The sequence below is a fragment of the Triturus cristatus genome, chromosome 2_1 (assembly GCF_964204655.1).
Source record: "Triturus cristatus chromosome 2_1, aTriCri1.1, whole genome shotgun sequence".
NCBI classification, from domain to species: Eukaryota; Metazoa; Chordata; class Amphibia; order Caudata; family Salamandridae; genus Triturus; species Triturus cristatus.
The window spans coordinates 1,065,183,332-1,065,203,938 of NC_140581.1; the positions used below are offsets into that span (position 1 = coordinate 1,065,183,332).

Sequence of the window (20,607 nt, forward strand, 5' to 3'; positions counted from 1 at the left end):
TACATATATCCAATAAATACATCACCTTGGAACACCTTATTAAAAAAATTGCGACTGCTTTGTATCCATAATGTGCAAATCCTGTCACGCAAATAAAATCTCTATTATTCATTGTGATACATTATGTTCGTCACTTCGTTTTTTCATGACATTGCTTTGAACATAAGGAAAATGCTACTTACCAGTTTGCATCTGTTCTTGGCATGTAGAGCTGCAGAGTTGTACACTATGCATAGATCGCCATCTGGAGTTGGGCTCGGATGCTTGCACTTTGTTGTTGTCTTGGAAGAGTCTTTTGTAGTCAAGAGATAGGGGACTCCTCCCTTGGACGATAGTGCGCATGGGCATCGACTCCATCCTCAGGTTGTTTTTCTCCATGATGGAAAAAGATGGAGTCAGTAAGACGTAAGAGATGTCCATGTGAATGTATCTAATTAAGATAATACTGTAGCAGATACAGGTTCCGGGGAGGTGGGTGGGCGTGTACAACTCTGCAGCTCTACATGCCAAGAACAGATGGATAATGATATTGACATTTGTAAAGCGCAACAAATACCCGGAGGTGTCCTGGTGCTATCTAGATCCTCTGAGACTGCTGGCGGCAAAAGACGAAAACTAAAAGACCGTCTCATTGTGAAAAAAGCCACGTTTTTAGCCCTTTCCGAAAGGACAAGAGATCCATCGTATTTCTTAAATGGAATGGCAAATCGTTCCAAGCTTTTGCTGCACCATAAATGAAGCTTTTGCCACCCCATCGGGCTTTGTTTATGCGCAGCACCAAGAACAGCTTGGCTCCTTTTGACCGCAGTGTTCTTTCAGGAATATACTATTGAAGTCTGTGCTTTAGATAATCTGATCCTATGCCATGGAGGGCCTTAAAAACCAGGCATAGAGCCTTGAAGCGTACTCGACTTTTGACTGGAAGCCAATGCAATTTTTTAATATCATTGGAAACCGAGGAAAATCTCGACGTTCCTGTACGCAGTCTGACTGCAGCATTCTGTAACATCTGAAATTTATTCAAAGATCTTTGTTGAACATTTAAATAGAGCCCATTGCAGTAGTCCAGTCTTGCCATTACAAGAGCCGTGACCACAGTTTGTCTGCTTTCCCAGGGCAAAGAAGGCAGCACTTTCCTCAGCATTCTGATAACAAACATAGTTTTTGATACCACCGCATTCACTTGAGGCTCTAAAGTGAGTCTTTCATCAAGTATTATGCCCAGGTTTTTTACCTTTCTAGTGGGAACAGGGAGAGTGCCCATCGTGTCCGGCCACCAGTTGGGTGTCCATAAGTTGATGTTGTTACCAAACAATATCACCTCGGTTTTTTCAGAGTTAAGCTTGAGGCAGTTCTTTGCCATCCAGCTGCCCAGTGATAGCAAACACTCCCGAAAGCGTCCTTCAATACCTGCCTCTTTCACAGAGATACCACAATTTGTGTATCATCCGCATAGGAGGTAAGGCCAAATCCAAATGCATTTATGACAGGGGCCAGCCCACTGACAAACATTAAAAAGAGTTGGACTGAGAGATGATCCCTGAGGGACCCCACAAGGCAATGTTAAAGGTTTAGACTGAAAGTCCCCCACAGCCACAATTTGTTTTATGTCGGCAAAGAAGGATCTTAAAAGATCCCAAGCTTTCCCGCGAATACCACATGTTTTTAGACGGTTCATCAATATTACATGATGCACCGTATCGAAAGCGGCGGACAGATCCAGCAGGATCAGTGCCGTCCTGTCTACCTGATCCACAGCTTCCCTGATCTCTTCTGTAGTTTTAATGAGTGCGAACTCTGTGCTGTGCCCTGCTCTAAAGCCATATTGAGAGGAATCCAGCACTTGTGTCTCTACTAGGAAATGGCTTAATTGTTTATTCATAATTTTCTCTATCAGTTTCGCTGGTAAAGGGAGTCTGGAAATTGGGCGGAAATAATTCGGATCTTTGGGGTCCAGACTCGGCTTTTTTAGAAGGGGCAAAATGGATGCCAATTTCCATCGCATAGGGAAATGTCCCGTTGTGAACATCATATTAAATATGACCGTCAGTGAGTCTACGATTGGGTCCGGTGACAATTTAACTACCTCAACAGGGCAAGGGTCATGGTGAACCTGAATTTACCTCCATGCGGGTCTTTTGTGTCTCCCCGGGGGAAACTAACAGGAATTTATCAAACGTGGGGGAAAGAGCCCCTACTGACGTGGATTCCTCACTGGCCATGTTCGTCTTGTTTATACTTGCTTCGCTAAAAGCAGAGAAAATAACTTCCACTTTAGACATAAAGAACTTAGCCAGTTCTTCACAGAGTGATTGGCTTGGTTGAACTATAGCGGGCCTACTGGTAAGTAGCATTTTCCGTTCGAGGCATATGAGCTGCAGATTGTACACTATGCATAGATTGTACAGTAGTGTATCCCCTAGCAGTGGTCACCTGCATCTGCTATAGCAGTATGAAAAAGTGTTTTAAGAACAGCCTGGCCTACAGAAGCTTGTTGCTTACCCTGCACGTCAACACAATAGTGTTTGGTGGAGACTATGTTGCTGCTTTACATATGTCATCTAATTTAATGTTTCCTAAGAATGCCATGGAAGCCCCTAGTTTGTGTGTTGAATGCGCTCTAGGGGGAATTGTTAATGTGCGTTTAGCCTTTTGGTAGCATATTTGAATGCATTTTACTATCCACCTCGCGATCCCAACTTTGGAAATGGGGTTACCTTTATGAGGTGAGGAGAAGGTTACAAACAGTTTTGTCTTTAGAAAGTGCTTAGTCCTATCAATATAATAATGTAGGGCTCTTTTGACGTCTAGTGTGTGAAGAGCTCTCTCTGCCACAGAGTTTGGGTTTTGGAAAAACACCGGTAACTCAACTGATTGGTTAAGATAAAAAGCGGAGATGACTTTGGGAAGGAATTTTGAATTTGTTCTGAGAACCACTTTGTTACGATGTATTTGTAAGAATGGTTCGTGTATGATTAAAGCCTGGATCTCACTTACCCTTCTGAGAGAGGTAACTGCGACAAGGAAAGCTACTTTCCATGTGAGGAACTGAAGTTCACATTTATGTAGAGGTTCAAATGGGGGACCCATGAGCCTGGTAAGAACAATGTTTAAATTCCACACCGGAGAGGGTGGGAGGAATTATTCTTTTAAGGCCCTCCATAAAGGCTTTAACTGCAGGTACTCTAAATAGTGACAAGTGTTGTCTGTTTTGTAAATAAGCAGCAAGTGCCGCTAGATGTAATCGTATAGATGAGTATGCTAGACTACATCTTTGCAAGTGTAGCAAATAGCAAATGATGTCCTGGATGGAAGCATCCAGCGGATCAATGTTATTGTTATTGCAGTAGATGACAAATCTTTTCCATTTTGCTGCATAGCAAGCTCTAGTAATAGGGCGGGTGGCTTCTTTAATGATGTTCATACAGTCCAGCGGAAGGTTAAGGTAACCGAACTCTAGGACTTCAGGAGTCAGATTGCTAGATTCAGTTGACCTGGTTCTGGGTGCCTTATCTCACCATGGTTCTGCGTTAGCAATGTTGGGGAGAGGCGTAGTTTTTGGTGTGGCACTACTGAGAGTTCCAGTAGTGTTGTGAACCACGGGTGGCGTGCCCATGTGTGAGCCACCAGGAACATCTTGAAAGACTTGTCTGAGCTTGCGTACTACTAGGGGAATCAGTGGGAGTGGCGGAAAAGCGTATGCAAATCTGCCTGACCAGTTCATCCATATCTCATTGCCTTTGGACAACGGCTGTGGAAACCTGGCTGCGAAGGTTTGGCATTTTGCATTTGCGTGTGTGGCGAACAGATCTATGTCTGGTTGACCCCACATTTGGAAAAATGGTTGAACTTGGGGATGAAGTTCCCATTCGTGCATCTGCTGTGTCTGTCGATTTAGCAGATCCGCAATCTGATTTTGAACTCCTGGACGATCTTCTGCCAGCAGGTATATGTTTTGTGGAATGGCCCATCTGCAAATGTTTTGTGCGAGCTGGGACAGCTGCAAAGAATGTGTGCCTCCTTGTTTCTGTATGTAATACATGGCTGTCATGTTGTCCGTCCGGACTAGGACAGTCTTGTGCTGTAGATGTACTTGGAATGAATTTAAATGTTAGAAATATTGCCAGTAATTCTAGGTGTTCGATATGGAGCACTTTCGGTTGAGTGGTCCAATTGCCTTGAATTGTGTGGTTTAGGAGATGGGCTCCCCAACCGGTGAGTGATGCGTCTGCTGTTAGCACTATTTGTGGAACCGGCTCGAGGAACGGCCGCCCTCTGGACAGGTTTTGTGTGTTTCACCACTGCAGAGAGCTATATGTCCACCAACACCAGATCTGTAAGTTGTCCTTGAGCTTGGGTCCACTGACGTGCTAGGCATTCCTGTAAGGGGCGCATCTCAAGTCTTGCATGAGGTACGATAAAGATGCAAGAGGCCATCATTCCTATGAGTTGCATGAACACCCTTACTGGGATGGAATGCTGTGGTTGAAATCTGGTGATTAGTGTTTGTATACTGGCTATCCTGGCTGAATTTGGAGGTGTCTAATGTGGCCCATAGATATTGATGTATGTGGGAGGGCTGAAGATTTGACTTGTGGTAGTTTACTGTGAATCCCAAGTCGTGTAGCAGTTGGATGGTTTGATGAGTGTGATGAACACACTGGTTGAATGTCTTGGCTTTTATTAGCCAGTCGTCGAGAAATGGAAAGACATGGATTTGTTGTCTTCTCAATTGTGCTGCTACTACCGCAGAGCACTTTGTGAACACTCAGGGTGCGATGGTTACCCCGAATGGAAGGACTTTGAACTGATAGTGTTGTCCGTCAACCTTGAACCTTAGATACTTCCTGTAAGCAAGATGTATGGGAATGTGGAAGTAGGCGTCCTTGAGATCTAGTGTGGCAAGGAAGTCGCCTTGCTGAAGCAGTGGGAGGACCTGTTGGAGAGTGATCATACGAAAATGATCTGACTGTATATAGAGATTGAGGGGTCTGAGGTCGAAAATTGGCCTTAGGGTGCCGTCCTTTTTGGGTATTCGGAAATACAGCGAGTAAACCTGTGTTCCTTGATGCTGTTTGGGAACTAGTTCTATTGCCTGCTTTTGAAGCAGTGAGAGAACCTCTTGTTTTAAGAGTGTGAGGTGTTCCTTGGACATTGGATGCTGTTTGGGTGGTATGGTGGGTGGGGTTGCTGTAAGTTCCAGGCAGTAACCATACTGGATAATTTGTCTTACCTGCTTGTCTGTAGTGATGGAATTCCTGACAGGTAGGAACTGTGAGAGCCTGACCTGAGTGGAATGGTCTGGAGGGAGTGGAGGGAAGTCACTGCTTATTAGTGGGGGAGGCGTGAGTGCTGTTGTTACCTCCCCCTCCCCCTTTGTTATTTCCCCTGTATACACCTCTAAAATACCCTGTGTTGGGGGATGTTTGCGTGGTATTTTTGTAGGAAGAGGAGGCGGTCTCTGTTCCAATGTTTTTGGATGCTCCTCTATAGAAGGAGCGACGAAAGGAACCATGTGTGGATGGAGACTGTAATGCTCTCATGGATTTAGAAGTCTCTGTGTCTTTTTTCATCTTCTCTAGAGTGGTGTCTACAACAGGTCCAAATAGTTGTTCTTGATTAAACGGCTGGTTGAAGATAGTTGTTTGTACCTCTTGTTTAAAACCTGAGATGCGTAACCAGGCATGTCGACTGAGTAGCACACTAGTGTTAATAGACCTAGAGGCTGTGTCAGCTGCATCAAGGGCACACTTGATTGATGCCTTGGTTAATAATTTGCCTTCTTGAATTAAATCATTTGCCTGGGTTTTGTATTGATCAGGTAAATGTTGTAATAGGGTTTCTAGTTGGTCATAGTGAGCCCTATCGTACCTAGCAAGTAATGCTTGGGTGTTGGCTATGCGCCAGTGATTAGCTGCTTGGGCAGAAACTCTCTTGCCAGAGGCATCTAACAACTTATATTCCTTATCCGGAGGTGGTGCGTCACCGAAGGTTTGAGAGTTGGCGCGTTTCCGAGTGTTAGTTACCACTAGTGAGTCTAAGGGTAGCTGCCCCTTGATGCAAGTGGGATCATCGGGGGCGGGTTTATATTTTTTGTCAATCCTGCGATTGAGAATTCCAGCTCTCACTGGGTCTTTAAATATGTTGGGGGCATGTTTAATGACCCCTTTTAGCATTGGCAGGATTTGGACAGTCTTCTGTGACTGTTCGAAGGTGTCTAGAAGGAAGTCCTCGTCTGCAGGGTCTGAATGCATCTGAACACCATGGTAGACAGCAGTTCTATTTACAAGCAGACCAAAGCCAATATTGTCATCTGGGGGAGATGGTTTTGTTGGATATGGCTGGGGTTCAGGGAGGTCTGGGGATCTATTGGGTCATCATTATCGTCCAAATCGTCCTGTGGTGTGTCCGTGTCATCGTCAGGGTCAGTGAAAGGGTCATTGTTGCCTCCCCCACCCCCTAAATCATCATCATCATCATCATCATCCTGTGGTGGTGGTGGAAGTTTTGGAGGCTGTGGAGGAGAGACAGGCTGAGGAGGAAGAACAGGCTGAGGAGGAAGAACAGGAGAAGAGGGTCTTATAGGTGAAGTGGCACAGTCTTTTTTCTTCACAGGCACTGCAGGAGTGTCTGGTGTGTCCAGCTTCCTCTTCTTGTGTGGAACAGCAGCTACATGTCCTGTTTTGGGGTCTATATGGAGTTTTTTATGCTTGGGATCGACAGGATCCGGTCGGGAAAAAAAAATCCTCTTCGGTAACCGCTTTCGGTGCCGACTTCTTCGGGTCCGAGCGGGGTTTAGATTTCTGCTCCGAGGCCTTAGGAGGTGGTTTGGGATCCTTTGGCTTGTCTATGGAGACGGAAATCTTTTTCGGTTCCGAAGGCTTTGGCTTGGGAGCTGATGATTTTTTCTTTGGGCGTCGAGGTGGTCCGTGCCAACTTTTTTTTGGGAGTAGGTTGCTCTCCCGTCTTCGGTGCCGAAGGCTCCTGCGGGACACTAATATGCGGTTTGCTCGGTCCAGAGCTACCAGAAGGCTTGTCCTTTATCTTCGGAGCTGGGCCCGGGGCTACTGAAGCTTGTTTTTGGTCGCAACTGGGGCCAGCAGGCGAAGTCTTGACCAGGGCCTTCTTTTTTTCAGGTGGAGTTGGGGTAGGGGCAGTTGTACTCACTCGTTGACCAGGAGTGATGTGGTCGTCTGAGTTTTAGGCTTCGGACACGATTTCCACGTCCTCAGAATCCCCCTCCAGGACATCAGGGCCTTCATCGAAGATGTCCACTGGTGCCGAAGTTGCTCGCTGTGCCATGATGTGTCGTCGGGCCCGGCGATCCCGGATGGTCTTCTTGGATCGAAAAGAGGTGCAGGCCTGGCAATTATTCTCGTCGTGCTCGGGCGAGAAACACAGGTTACAGACCTTGTGATGGTCACTGTGTGGTAATTTCGCTCCACACTGGGGGCATTTTTTGAATGGAGTCATTTCCATGAGCTGTAGGCCCGAACGGCGTTGATCGGTCCAGCGGCCCGCGAAGACGACTGGAATAGAGGAGCTGAGATGCGCGTCGAAGATCACGCGATCGAAACAATACCATTGAGTTGTAAATAGTTTGCGCGTCGAAAAGGTTTGGAGAATAAGGTGCCGAACCGGAGCACAAAAGTTACATCCGAACCCAATGGCAGAAAAAAAACAATCTGAGGATGGAGTCGATGCCCATGCGCACTATCGTCCAAGGGAGGAGTCACCCATCTTGTGACTACAAAAGACTCTTCCAAGACAACAACAAAGTACAAGCATACGAGCCCAACACCAGATGGCGATCTGTGCACAGTGTACAATCTGCAGCTCATATGCCTCAAACATAAAATTATAAATTGTTCATAGAGAAAAGATTTTAGAGTGTAATAAGTAGCCTTATATGGTCCAACTTGAACACTAGGACAAGATGTAGTAACACATTGCAGGTCACTAGGATTAAATGATGGAGGATCATTAAGTGAAAGGATTATACATGGGAACCGATTTAAAAAGTAAATGAACTATCGCAAAAAAGTCTGACATTATTGCTCTTTTATTTTATGTAAAGCATATGGACGTATGTTTTAATTATTAAGTGTAGTCAAGGACACTATGTGAGCTATGTAACATATTGCAACGAATAAAAGTGATTTTGTATAAATGACAGGATGCATGCCTCATGGACATAAAATCATCATTTTTTAATAAGAATTCAAGATGATAAATATGTGGATCAATGTAGCAATTTTTAAGATGCAAGACAGATAGTGTAGCAAACCAGGTACATCCCACCACACAGCAGAATAAGGAAATTGATTGTTTGTTCATTAAAGCACAAGTGTACTCTTTTTAAAGCAGGTGAATGCATCCTTTTATGTCTAAGGGAGCACTAGTCTAATTTCTGTTGCACCTTTACTGTTGTGTTTCACTTGTCGGACGACGGAGCCAAGGATCAACATGTGTCACTATTCTTGGTGGCAATATGCAACTGGATTAAAGTTCATATGAAAAGCGAAATTGGCTTCGGACTAATTAGTATGCCTCCAGAATGCAAGCTGCAATGTTTGAACTATTTACTGTGGTTCTTGAATAACAAAGACATCCACACTAGCCAATTGAGCGTACCAGGCTCCGCAGAAAGGCGGTCTCTTGGAAAGAGAATTATGAGGAGACTTTGGATTAGACCAACTAAAAAAAAATGATTTGTCTCTAACAACGGCCTGTTTATTGGTAGAAACTAGAGAAGACCAATGCAGATGCAATATTTTCTTTGATCACTGTACATCAAAATGCTCCCTGTAACAAGCAATCTACTTACACAACAGGGCAACCCAATATTCCCCTAGGGCACTGGGTTATCGAAACGAAAGAAAATTATGTTCCTGGAGGAATTGTTTCAGCTTATGTACAACATATGTTGGTCACTCAATCGACCCGTAAAGAGCAAAGTAAGAAACAGGAGTATTGCTATCACAAGGTTATTTATATATTATAACATATAATGCATTGTATACAATAAACAAAGCATATTACATGGACATAAGCATCATGGAAAAAAACACAGACGCCACCCACATGATCACATCAATATTACCCGAACAAATCAAATCCAAGAATCATTGGGAAGAGTAAAGTCCTCTTAACCATCTAGGTTAATGAATTCTGAGTTGCATAGGATTTTATATTGATTCTAACAATACGATGAACTGTAGAATGATGGAATCACAGAATAATGGTTATAGAGGTAGACTCGTCGAAGTTTCGGTCTCTTATGGCCACATGGTCCCCGAGACCATCATCAGGAAGCTTCCCAATGATCCTTGGATTTGATTTGTTAGGTAATATTGATGTGATCATGTGGGTGGCGTCTGTGTTTTTTCCCATGATGCTTTTGTCCATGTAATATGCTTTGTTTATTGTATACAATGCATTATATGTTTTAATATATAAATAATCTTGTGATAGCAATATGCCTGTTTTTTACTTTGCTCTGTACGGGTGGATTGAGTGACCAACATATGTTGAAACTAAGCAGAAACACTTTCACCAGGAACATATTTTTCTTGCAACCTGTAACATGCAAAATATTGAAACAATTATCTAAATTTACTGTCCACTTCATGTGGCTTTTTAAATTCAAACAAAATATTGCAAATTTGTACAAAAACGAAATTAACACATTGTGAGTGGCGGATGCATCTGTTAAGTTTGTTAAACACTAAATGTGGAGTCAGTCGTTTGGCAAAAACAATATTATTCCTATTGTGATGTAACAATTATAAAACACGAAAAGTACACCAGCAGGAGTACAAGTTTCTACAGAAAAAAAACTTTGCTTTGATTTAATTGTGAAGCTTTATGATAGTATACTATTCTAGCATGAACCTCTCGATGGTGTTAAATACACAAGAAAATAGGTTGCATCAATCTGAATAAATCTGATTACAGAAGGACTAAGGAGTATGCGGAGTACCGTCAAAGCTTGTGAAAATTAATGGTGTGGGGGTGGTGCTTAGGGCAGCAACTAAATACTAGTTAAACCCTTTAACATATATACTATTATACCTTTTTTCTGTGCACAAATAAGTTGCTCTTCTTATGAACATCCAAGGGGGGAAAAAGAAACATATCAGTGAAGTTTGAAGAAGGGAAGGGGAGAACGAGGTACATTATGACAACACCAATTGGAAAGAAATGCTTAAGTAAAGTCTGCAAAATAGAAAAGAAACAGATTAGGTCAAGAACACCAAAGGGAAAGTATAAAATGTAAATTTGAGACTAGGAGTAGAAAATGGTGAAAGAGTGCCATACTAAAGCTAGGTTAGTGCGTTGTAGCCAAGAAGATTAAAATGATGCAGCCATTAGTAACACGTCAAATCTATTAGTCTAATGATATTAAAAGCCAATATCTGTGCTACAAAGCAAAGTCACTCACTTCGTACACTAGAGTTTGACCAGTCATTTACATGGCTTCCATCAAACCAAAAAAAACGACAAATATGCATGCACATAGCATACTGGGAATGAGTTCCTGTTACTGCATAGCAATTTGAAAAAGAAAAATGCTATGTGGATGGCACTATACTTGTGGTTTGTAACAGTCATTGCATGTGCTGATGGATAGTAATAGTTATAAAAGAATGGTGATATAAAGTATGGGGTGCTGCCACGCTGCATTGTGTGACCATGCATCTTATTCCTTTCCCGCGGTTACTCCTTATAGTACAGCTTAATATGGTCACTGCCCGATCTAAAGTGTGCGAGAATGTATCCTTCAGTAAAAGAGCACCAGTTTTACTGGGATTGGGAGGAAAACGTGTTGGGCCAGATTTGCAGACTTCCATCAGAAATGTAAGCATTGTAGATTTATGTATACTTGCATCGATTTCTAAGTTTTTAAAATTTCACAAAGATCCCAGTAAGTTTACATGGAATTTAAATCAGATTCTAGATTTCCATGCATATTATTGTTTTCCCCAGTGTAATTCATTGTGGACAATCCGTGGAACTACATATAGAATAGATGCACACTTTTTTCTCTGTAAAGAAACCTCTTCTTCTACACTCACATGCATTATGGGGGTAGTCCCATACCTGTCCCACTTTTATTCTTGTCTTTTACAGTCATAGTGTTGCATGTTCTGCCACAGGGGAGCTACTGGTAAAATATGTAATATACCCATATATATTAGTGTGTATGTCTACTTTGCAGCAACATCAGAAAACCCTTCATAATGGTCAGATTTTCCTCTGTTCACTTTGAAACTTGAGAAATTCACTACTACTGTTTTCGAATCACAAATGGTTTTCTTGTGCACTTAAGTACGAACCCATGAACCACTGGGTGAAAGGGAAAACCAAAAATGTGATGGCTGGAACATCGTGAATTCATCTTATTCACTGCGGGTTACTCTAGGCTGCACTAGTGCATAGACTGTTTCTTCACTGTACCATTACACACCCAGAGTTACTAGGCTTGGACGTAAGGCTTATTACAGCAGGCGAGTTTCACTGCCCTTTGGTGACATGAGTGATGTCATAAATGCCAATGTGAAGAGATGTCAATGATGTCATTTATTTAATTTGTGAGATATCGCTACTCTTTCTGAGAGGTTATGCATACTTCTACTGAGCGAGGGGAGTTATGGTTATGTTTCTCATCATAACTGAAAATTAGCACTTCTAGTTTTGCACTAAACTTCAACAGAAATTTTTAAGGGAATTGTTATTGTTCTTATTACCAAACTGCAAATGTCTAGAAAACATTTAACCACATACAGTGATTTTTATGGGTTCTATAATGATTTAGTTTAGGCCGATAATAATGAAAATGAATCCTGCCCACACAGCCACTGCGAGCTCCAGGCACAGTGTGGTCTTTCAGACTTTAGGGGAAGAGCTTAAGTTTTAACTAAAACAATACTTTTGGAGACAATAGCATGTCTACCTAATTTCAAGACACTGAACTGTAGTTTTCATTGGGGTGGGGGGTGAATTCAACAGATTTCTCGGTGTACAATGTCTTACCTCTGCTTGCCACAGTCTCATTTTAGAGTCCTGTCATGGACAAAGTTCATTATTGCTTTCTTTGGAGGGTGGGCTATGTTCTAATAGGCATGAAGCTATAGCGACCATCTGTACAGATGTTTGAAAAAGCATAGCGCATCTCAAGAAGGATTTATGGACCTATTGGCATGTATTTATCATTGACATTTTTTTAAAAGGAAAAATATCTTCCACATTGAACTAACAAGGTAGCACAATGCAATAACAGACATAAGTAGCTGCAGAGAATGAACGCCACAGTTTATATTTTCTGCAATAACTGAGGTCCAGTGACTATGCACAGCTTTCCTTCCAAACCTAGACATGCCTCTGTTGTTCAGTTGGGGGCAAGATACTGAAGCGCTAACAACTGGTGCATTTCTATAAATGCATAGGACATTCCGCATTTGATTAATTAATTGGATTATACGTGAAATGAGAAAACAAAGCATCCATTACACTAATGAACCCATCTACTGGCCAAGCAGACCCGCACCCAGCACTATGACAATCTTCAATAATCCTTCAAGTTCATTGTTTTCTCTCTCTCTCCTAGAAGATTATGTAGGCTTTCCTCACTAGATGACTATATCTGGTACACGATTTGTGGTGGAAAGGGGCATTTTAAATGGATGTATCAAGGTTCTAAGATCCAGGATTTACTCTCACTAAGGACCCTGTGTTTTCGAACTGTTAAGAATTTATATTTAAAAGCCTGGAGACACTGACTTATTTGATGGCTGTAAAGAAACATAAATCTCCTGTCATCAACTTAAGCAAAAAATCTTTTCAGATCGCAGTTATTACGATGGAAAATGATTTAAATTCCTCATTACTAATAGATCAGGCATACATCCTATGTAATCGGTTAGATTTGAGCATTACAGCATCAACTCCATCACCTAGCTATTCTGGTTATGGGAAATCTATGCCATTCACAGGCTTTACGCCCTCCAATAAACAGGTTATCGTGAATTTATTAATATTCCTGCTTATCAATCAATGATTCCATCACTTACTGCTTTCGGACAATACTTTTACTAAAGATCCTTGAACATGGATTACAGCAATTTTTGTAGTCTACCTTCACATTTCTAGAAGGATCAAAACACTGCTTTTCAGCTAGCGTTTCACATTAATCTTAAAATCGTTTGGGGGAACGTGAATCTTAAAGAGACTGATGATAGACATGCGACATACCTTAAAAATCAAGAGTTACAATTCCGCTGGTTTTGAGGTTTTATCTACTGGCTGCATGAGGGCTAAAAGGCATTTATTAGGGCGACCTACCACATAATAAGAGATATGCATCCCAGTCTCTGGTGTTATGCTTGCAATGTTTTTGTAAAACCAACAGCATAGGAGATCATAATTCGTGATAAGCTATACACCTGCGTGATATAACTGTATCCTTAAAAAATGGTCCGAATCCACAAAGGCTGGTCTAACCTGCTTTGTTACAATGAAGAACCATGGATTTGAAATCAGTAACACTTAAGGAACAGCCTATGGCAAGAGATTATCAGGTTAGCCGCACACATGGAATACACGGCAGCACAGCAAACTATCATAATTTTTAGTCTTCACACACCAACGCCTTTCTGTCAAAAACTGAACTATATTGAAAACACGGTTTAAAATAACATTAAGGTTAAGACAGAATGAATACTCAGACTTAAAGTAGGAATCTTTAAATAAGCCACTGATATTTACTGGAAAACTGAATAAGGAAGGATAAGATTACCAACTAACAATGTTGAAAGTTTAAAGGGAGTCATGAACTGCAGTAAAAGTGAAAGTGGAAAAGAAAATACCAATGTGAGATTTAAATCTCAAGGTGCAATGTCCCAAATGGTTTCCCAACATAAACTGCAACTTGTACAGAATGCAGCAGCAAGACTCGTGATGGATCTTCCTAAATTCCACTCTGTCTCTGCAGCAATCCGCAAATTACATTGACTTCAGCTAGAAAAGAGAATTTTGTTTAAGGCCCTATGCATTGTCCATAGGACTCTTCATAATTCTGATCCTGAAGAAATCAAATGACTCTTCCAATAGTACGTCACCACCAAACAGCTGTGGTCTGCCAATAAAAACTGGCTGGTAGTCCCTAGGTTTAGGAGGGCTAAGTGGCGGGGGCGAGAATGGGAGTAGCCTTTGCCGTCACCGCTTCTAAGCTTTGGAACACTCTCCCTCAAACAATCTCTTGTCAATAATCGCATCTACCCTTTTGCAAGTCTATAAAAGCATGGCTCGTCGCACTTTAACATCTGAAAGCCTCATCCCTTCTACTCATGACCGCCGGTTCTATCCCTAGCACCTTGACGCCTTTGGGCAAGGTTCGCACTCTACAAGACGATCATTCATTCATACATCACATGACATACAGAATAGTCACGGATATCACCGATTACTAGACTTGGAAACAATGTTGAAAAGCATTCATATCAAGAACAGGATACATTTTGTGCACCTCGCCTATTTCTTTAAGAGGCAATTATGCACTGTTTAGATCTTCTGGTGGCAGGTTCATTTTACAAATTACAGATCCTTTTCTGTACGATTTGACAACTATGCTTTTAAAATCATTTCAGTTTTATCAAGTGTGATTTAATATATTTCGTGCTTTTTTCGACAAATGCTTTTTAACTTCACGTACTCCAGGATGTCTTAATTAGTCCCCCTGTGGAATGACTCATATTTGCTTCTAACAAACACCCCCTCTGCTCTTAATGTGCATTAAGAATCCACATAAATTCTCACTCATTTTTGCTCCTGCTGCTATCCTCTTTATTTCATATTCACTCCTGCATATTTTCTAGTCGACAATTGCGATCAATTAAATGCTATTTTTCCAATTTATTATTTGTTCTGTTTGTGGTTTTTATTTATTAAACATATCGAAATCACTACATTTTACAGCACATCTGTTGGTGTGCTAAGGCAAAAAAGGGTGATTCTTCTCCTTCTTAAAGTAAATAACTGCCGTTATTCATCAAGTTTTTTTTATTCTAGGCCATAAGAGCACATATGAAACATATATCTACACAAAATACAATTTCTTAGACATTCTTTATGTTTGGATATGCAGGTGTGTCATAATAAATGTGAATAGCAAATTTTAAAACCAGTTTAAAAGAGAAATTTCATTATGCAACATAAGGGCTTATTCAGTATATACTTAGGACGAAAATCAAATGTATGGTTCCACTATGTCAAATAGGTTATATTTAATGGTATCTAATAACATAGATCAATTCAATGTCTATTTCTTCAGGCCATCTATGCCATCAAAAATAACATTTACACAACATACACATTCATTTAAAAAGGCGAAAAGCATAAAACATTTGCAATGCACTTTCCATAAAAACTTAAGAACTTGAAAACTTAAATCATCTATGCAATTCTTGAATAAAATAAAAAATGCCACAAAAGATACAAAAATCTTCCAATAAATATGAAGTCATTTCTATGTGCAAATAATGCAAAAAGTGCAAAGGGGCTTGTATTAATCAAAGGACCCAAATCCTTAATCCAAAAGAGTTTTTGCTCTACACAGGATGACCATTACATTTTAGGGCGTTCGTTCTAATATGCCGTATTGATAACAAACAGCTTGTGATTGCAAAAACAATGCAATCTCTGGTATCCGTTTTAACATACTCTTAAGGCATTGGATCAATCGCTGAATCCAAAATGACGGCCAAGAGGGATTATCCAATACAAGCATTGTTTTGAATAAACTGTGCAAAACAATTAGACATGTTCATTATTTTCAGCTACCTGACAGGCCATAGGACATACATTGGATAAAATTGACCCTACTTTTTTTATTCCAGGAACACATAAAAGTCGTCATCTAAATTTGATACAAAGTGCTCTTGCAGATGGATCAATTAAAAGGTTCATAAATGGTTCAAAGTCAGGTACACATTTAAATAGCAAATATGGATCTGTAAGACTGCCTGAGGTTACCACAGATATCTTGGCTCCTAGGAAAAAGTCCCAATAACAAGTTTTTACCTTTTCACATACACCTCTCGAGATTATGCTAGGGTGTAACCAGTAATCATTAAAGCCAAGCTTTAATAGCCAGGCTTCAATATGTAGTATCTATGTGATTTTACTGGTTGAATGTCCAATTAATAGTTCCTTAACACAGTCCTCAATGGGAGCCAACTCTTCGTTGACCAAAGCCTAACCCAATATTGGATTAACCTTATTGCAGCAATATCTGATCCAAGATTTAGTTGAAATCTGAGTGGAAGAGTAGGGGTACTGGTGGGTACAGTCAAGATTACAATGTCCCCACAAGTCTGCCCCATACAAGGCTGCCCCTTGAGCTTGAATTTCATATATCTAAATGGGGGAGAGATAGCAAAGGCATATAACCCTATGGACAAATCTTATAATGAATGGATCCAGCCCTTTGTTTTAAGGTCAATGCACTATTAGCTACCTGGGGTGACCGCTATGAAAATCACTGATTCTCGCATCCAGATAATCAAATTCGGAGACCCTGTCCAGTTGCTTACCCTCTAGATATAACCTGTTCTTAACTTTTTTGTAGGCACTAAAATAAAATATTTAGTTTTTATTACAATTGATTTCCATTCCATACTCCTTACAGAATAGGCAAAATGTCCCTAAGAGTTGGGAGACACCTGGTGGTTTTAGTAAGGAGTAGAGTACAGTCTACAAAAAGAAGGCCTGATATTTTATGTCCAGCAATCTTTGGCGAGTCATTTTCGCAGTTTGTAAGATGAGGAAGGCACTCATTTTTATATAATAGCTAGATGTGTGAGGGCCAGGGTGCATCCTTGGCGGATGCCTCTTCTAATAGTGGTATCCGCGGTTTGATCTCCAGCTGGCCCCGATCTAACCCTTGCAAAATTATCAGAACACCCTTATCGTAGACAACAAGCCAATGGGGATCCCTACCCTTTCAAAAACCTCCCAAAGTTTAGCCCTTGGGACAAGATCAAATGCGACACAAAGGTCAACAAAAGCCACAAATAAAGATCTCCTATCAATATCTACTGTTTTCCACCTGATGGCATGGAATCGCAATATCTGGTCAATTCTGCATATATTAGGCCAAATTTGTGTTTTTTTACTGAACCTATCAAATCACCACATTTTACAGCACATCTGGCTGATGTGCTAAGGCAAAAGGGTGGTTCTGCTTTTTAAAGTAAATAGAGTGGGGAAGAGTAAAGCGGCACAGATTGCAGTGGTCTGGAGTGGTGTACAGTGACATACACCTGAATTGAGTAGAGTGTCTTGGACTGGCATAGAGTGGAATAAAGCAGAATGGCATACAGTAGAGAGGCACAGACGGGCGTACAGTGGACTGTAGTCGAGGGGCTTGGAGTGGCATAGAGTCGAATTGAGCAGAATGGCCTACAGTAGAGTGGCGTGGAGTTGGGTGGCGGACAGTGATGTAGGGTCGAGTAGAGTCTCGTAACGTGAAGTGGGGTAGGATGGACTGGGTTGTAGAGTGGGGTCCAGTGGAGTGCTGTAGAGTTAAGTGATTTAGAGTAGAGAGGGGTAGAGTGTTGTGGACACAGCGCCAAAAAGGCGGAATTGATATTTATAGAATTTGGCAGGAAATAGATAATGGTGTAGTAAGGTTCTTTTTATCATAAAGCCCAAAACCCTGATGATACACTGGACCGCGTTATACCATGGTAATTTTGTAGTATACCGCAGTACATGGTTATGACAAAACCCACAAAACACAATACCTATTGTTAACAACAGCCTTTACAAAATTAAATGGCAATCATATTGTTTAGACATCACTTTCGTATTGTTCTGGGGTGTAATGTGAAATCTGGATTAGAGGTGTGTTTAAATGTACAGGAACACATGAGACACTAACTCTGTAGCACTAGGAAAATCATTTGTAATGCTTTAAACAAAGCTTGCGGAGTACAGTGGTACTTTTACTGTTTTATTTATGAAGTCCATAGTGTCTGTCAAATAAGATGGTACATCATTGATAAATGGTTTGAGAAACCTGACAATGCATTGAGCGTTTGGTTCCAAGACTGAATCGCATCCAGAAACGATTAGCCGTCCTGGGGGATTTTTTTCATCTTTATGTATTTTGGGTAAGAAATATATCACTGTAATTCTTGGATTCGATTTTTTAAGAAAATGAAAAATTTGACATATTACTCAAACCATTTATCAATGATGTACCCTATTATTTGAGAGACATTATGGACTTCATATGCAAAATTGAATAGAGGGGTACCAATTTAACCAAGTACACAATCAAGGGTCCCATTTGACGTGGTATCATTGTATACACAGATCCCCCTAGATGAAGCCCTGGAAGCGATGGAATTCTATCTAGAGTCAGACCACAAAGGGTCCTGACAAAATTCATTTTGAAACTGGTAGCTACAGCACTAAATAACATTCTTCAATTTGAAGACGAGTACTTTTATTTTTAGACAAAGGGGACTGCCATGGGCGGTTTCTTTGAACTGGAAATGGTAGTACTATATATGGCACTATTTGAAGACAAATGTATCTATAACAACAACCATTACTCTGGCCATATTTAAAAAATGGCTGAAGTTCATTGGCTACATTTGGTGCATACGGAATGGTGATGAAGAAACACTGCGTACTTTTTACATGTGGATCAACAACAGAAGCCCGGATAGCAAATTCAGTATGGCGAAACAAAAAAGTATGACCTTCTAAGATGTGAAAGTCAAGATAATGGAGGAAGAACTTGTTACAACCTTACATCAAAAGTTAACCAATAGGACCAATGCATTGCACTACCAAAGCTTTCAACCCCGGAACTTAAAAGTCAACCTGCCCTATGGGCAATTCTTGAGGATACGGAGAAATTGTACTGTACGGGACGACTATTTTACCAATGCTGCCATACTTCAAGAAAACTTAAAGAAAAAAGATACCCACATTCAGTCTTAAAATATTCACTAAACAGTTAGGCACACACCAAGAGAGTGCCTGCTTGTAAAGAAAGACAAAAAACACCAGATAATTGAACTGGGGTTTCTAGATATTGAACACAAGGAGATGATGGACGGAGTGCTGAACATTGAAAACACTCACAGATCTGGGTTGAATCCATCATCGTTCTTTAGCTCACTTTGCCACCCCAGTCCAGACACAGCTATATACAAATCAGTCATGAACCTGTGCCTCATGGGAGCTGTCCAGACCGAACTGCCAAGCCATGTCTTCCCTGAACCGAAACAAGCATCCTGGGACCGGTTTCAGGCTATCAGCCCTCATCAGCCAGGCTAGCTTGAATCCAGTGGCGAAGTGAGCAAGGGACCGACGTCTGGGCATACCCTGCCAACTTAGGGCGAACAAAGCAAACACAAGGAGATGATGGACGGAGTGCTGAACACTGGAAACCCTCACCCCCAGTACCAGGCTGAAGAGGGGTGAATCCCCGAAACCGGTCCCATGATGCTTGTTTCCAGTCCAGGGAGGACCTGGCTTGACAGATCGGACTGGACTGCACAGGGTGAAGACTGATTTGCATATGGCTGAGTTCAAATTGGAATGGCATGGTGAGCAAAAAAGCGATGGATTTAGGCCCAGATATCTGTACTGGGGTGAATGTATGACATTGTTCTGCATTCTGTCCATCAACTGTTGTTTTTGCATTTGTCACCCCGAGTGGGACGGGTATGCCCAGACATGGGTCCAGTGCTCTCCATGCCACTGGAATCAAGCTATCCTGGCTGAAGAGGGTGAATCCCCGAAACCGGTCCTAGGATGCTTATTTCTAGTCCAGGGAGGACCTGGCTTGGCAGTTTGGGCTGAACTGTTCGCATGAGGCACAGGGTCAAGACTGATTTGCATTTTGCTGGGTTCGAACTGGAATGGCATGGTGAGCAAAAAAACGACGGATTTAGTCCCAGATCTCTGTACTGGGGTGAACGCATGACATTGTTCTGCTTTCTGTCCATCAACTGTTTTTGCGTTTCTACATATTGTCCACACAGAATAAATTCAAAGCAATTGGCACATTATAAACTCTGAATGTGCATTTGATTGTCCACTATTCGCAATGTAAAAGAATGCGAGCCTAAGAAAACACTTGCAGTCACCAAAAAATGCCTAAAACAAACTTAAGAACCCAATGGAACATGAAACCTTTAGAAAGACACCATAAATGTGGAAATAGTGTGTCATGTAGCCAAACAATGGAGGGCACAGTATTCCATAATGACAAAATAAAATGGAAACACAAAGTTTTCCAACTGTCGCACAAATGTGTATGCAATCATGTCCCTATGGCAAAAAATATACATTGGGAAAACTAACCAGGAAATAAGACAAAGAATAGTACAGCACAAGTCTCGCATAAGAACGAAAACAGTTACACACCTACTGGTGAATCATTTCATAATGAATGGCCATACTGAGAAAGATTTTCAATAGACAATTTTATGGGTGATACAACTATCTAGAGATCTAGAAGCAACCCTTAGGCAGAAAGAAGCATATTTGATACCGCGCTTCAACACAGTCACCGGAGGCTTAAAT

At 41.3% G+C, this 20,607-nt stretch overlaps 1 protein-coding gene across 12 annotated transcripts in view; it reads right to left on the reverse strand.

Annotated features, from left to right (window-relative positions):
- PPP3CA (protein phosphatase 3 catalytic subunit alpha) overlaps window positions 1–20,607 on the reverse strand; it is a 617,342-nt gene that overhangs the window by 38,781 nt on the left and 557,954 nt on the right. For 6 of the 12 annotated variants that reach the window (XM_085636007.1, XM_085635977.1, XM_085635945.1 and 3 more), the window contains exon 11: window positions 10,075–10,104. The exons of the other annotated variants lie outside the window; for them this stretch is intronic. In XM_085636007.1, coding sequence (XP_085492133.1) covers window positions 10,075–10,104 — 30 coding nt within the window. The remainder of the gene's footprint in view (window positions 1–10,074; window positions 10,105–20,607) is intronic. 12 annotated transcript variants of the gene reach the window in all.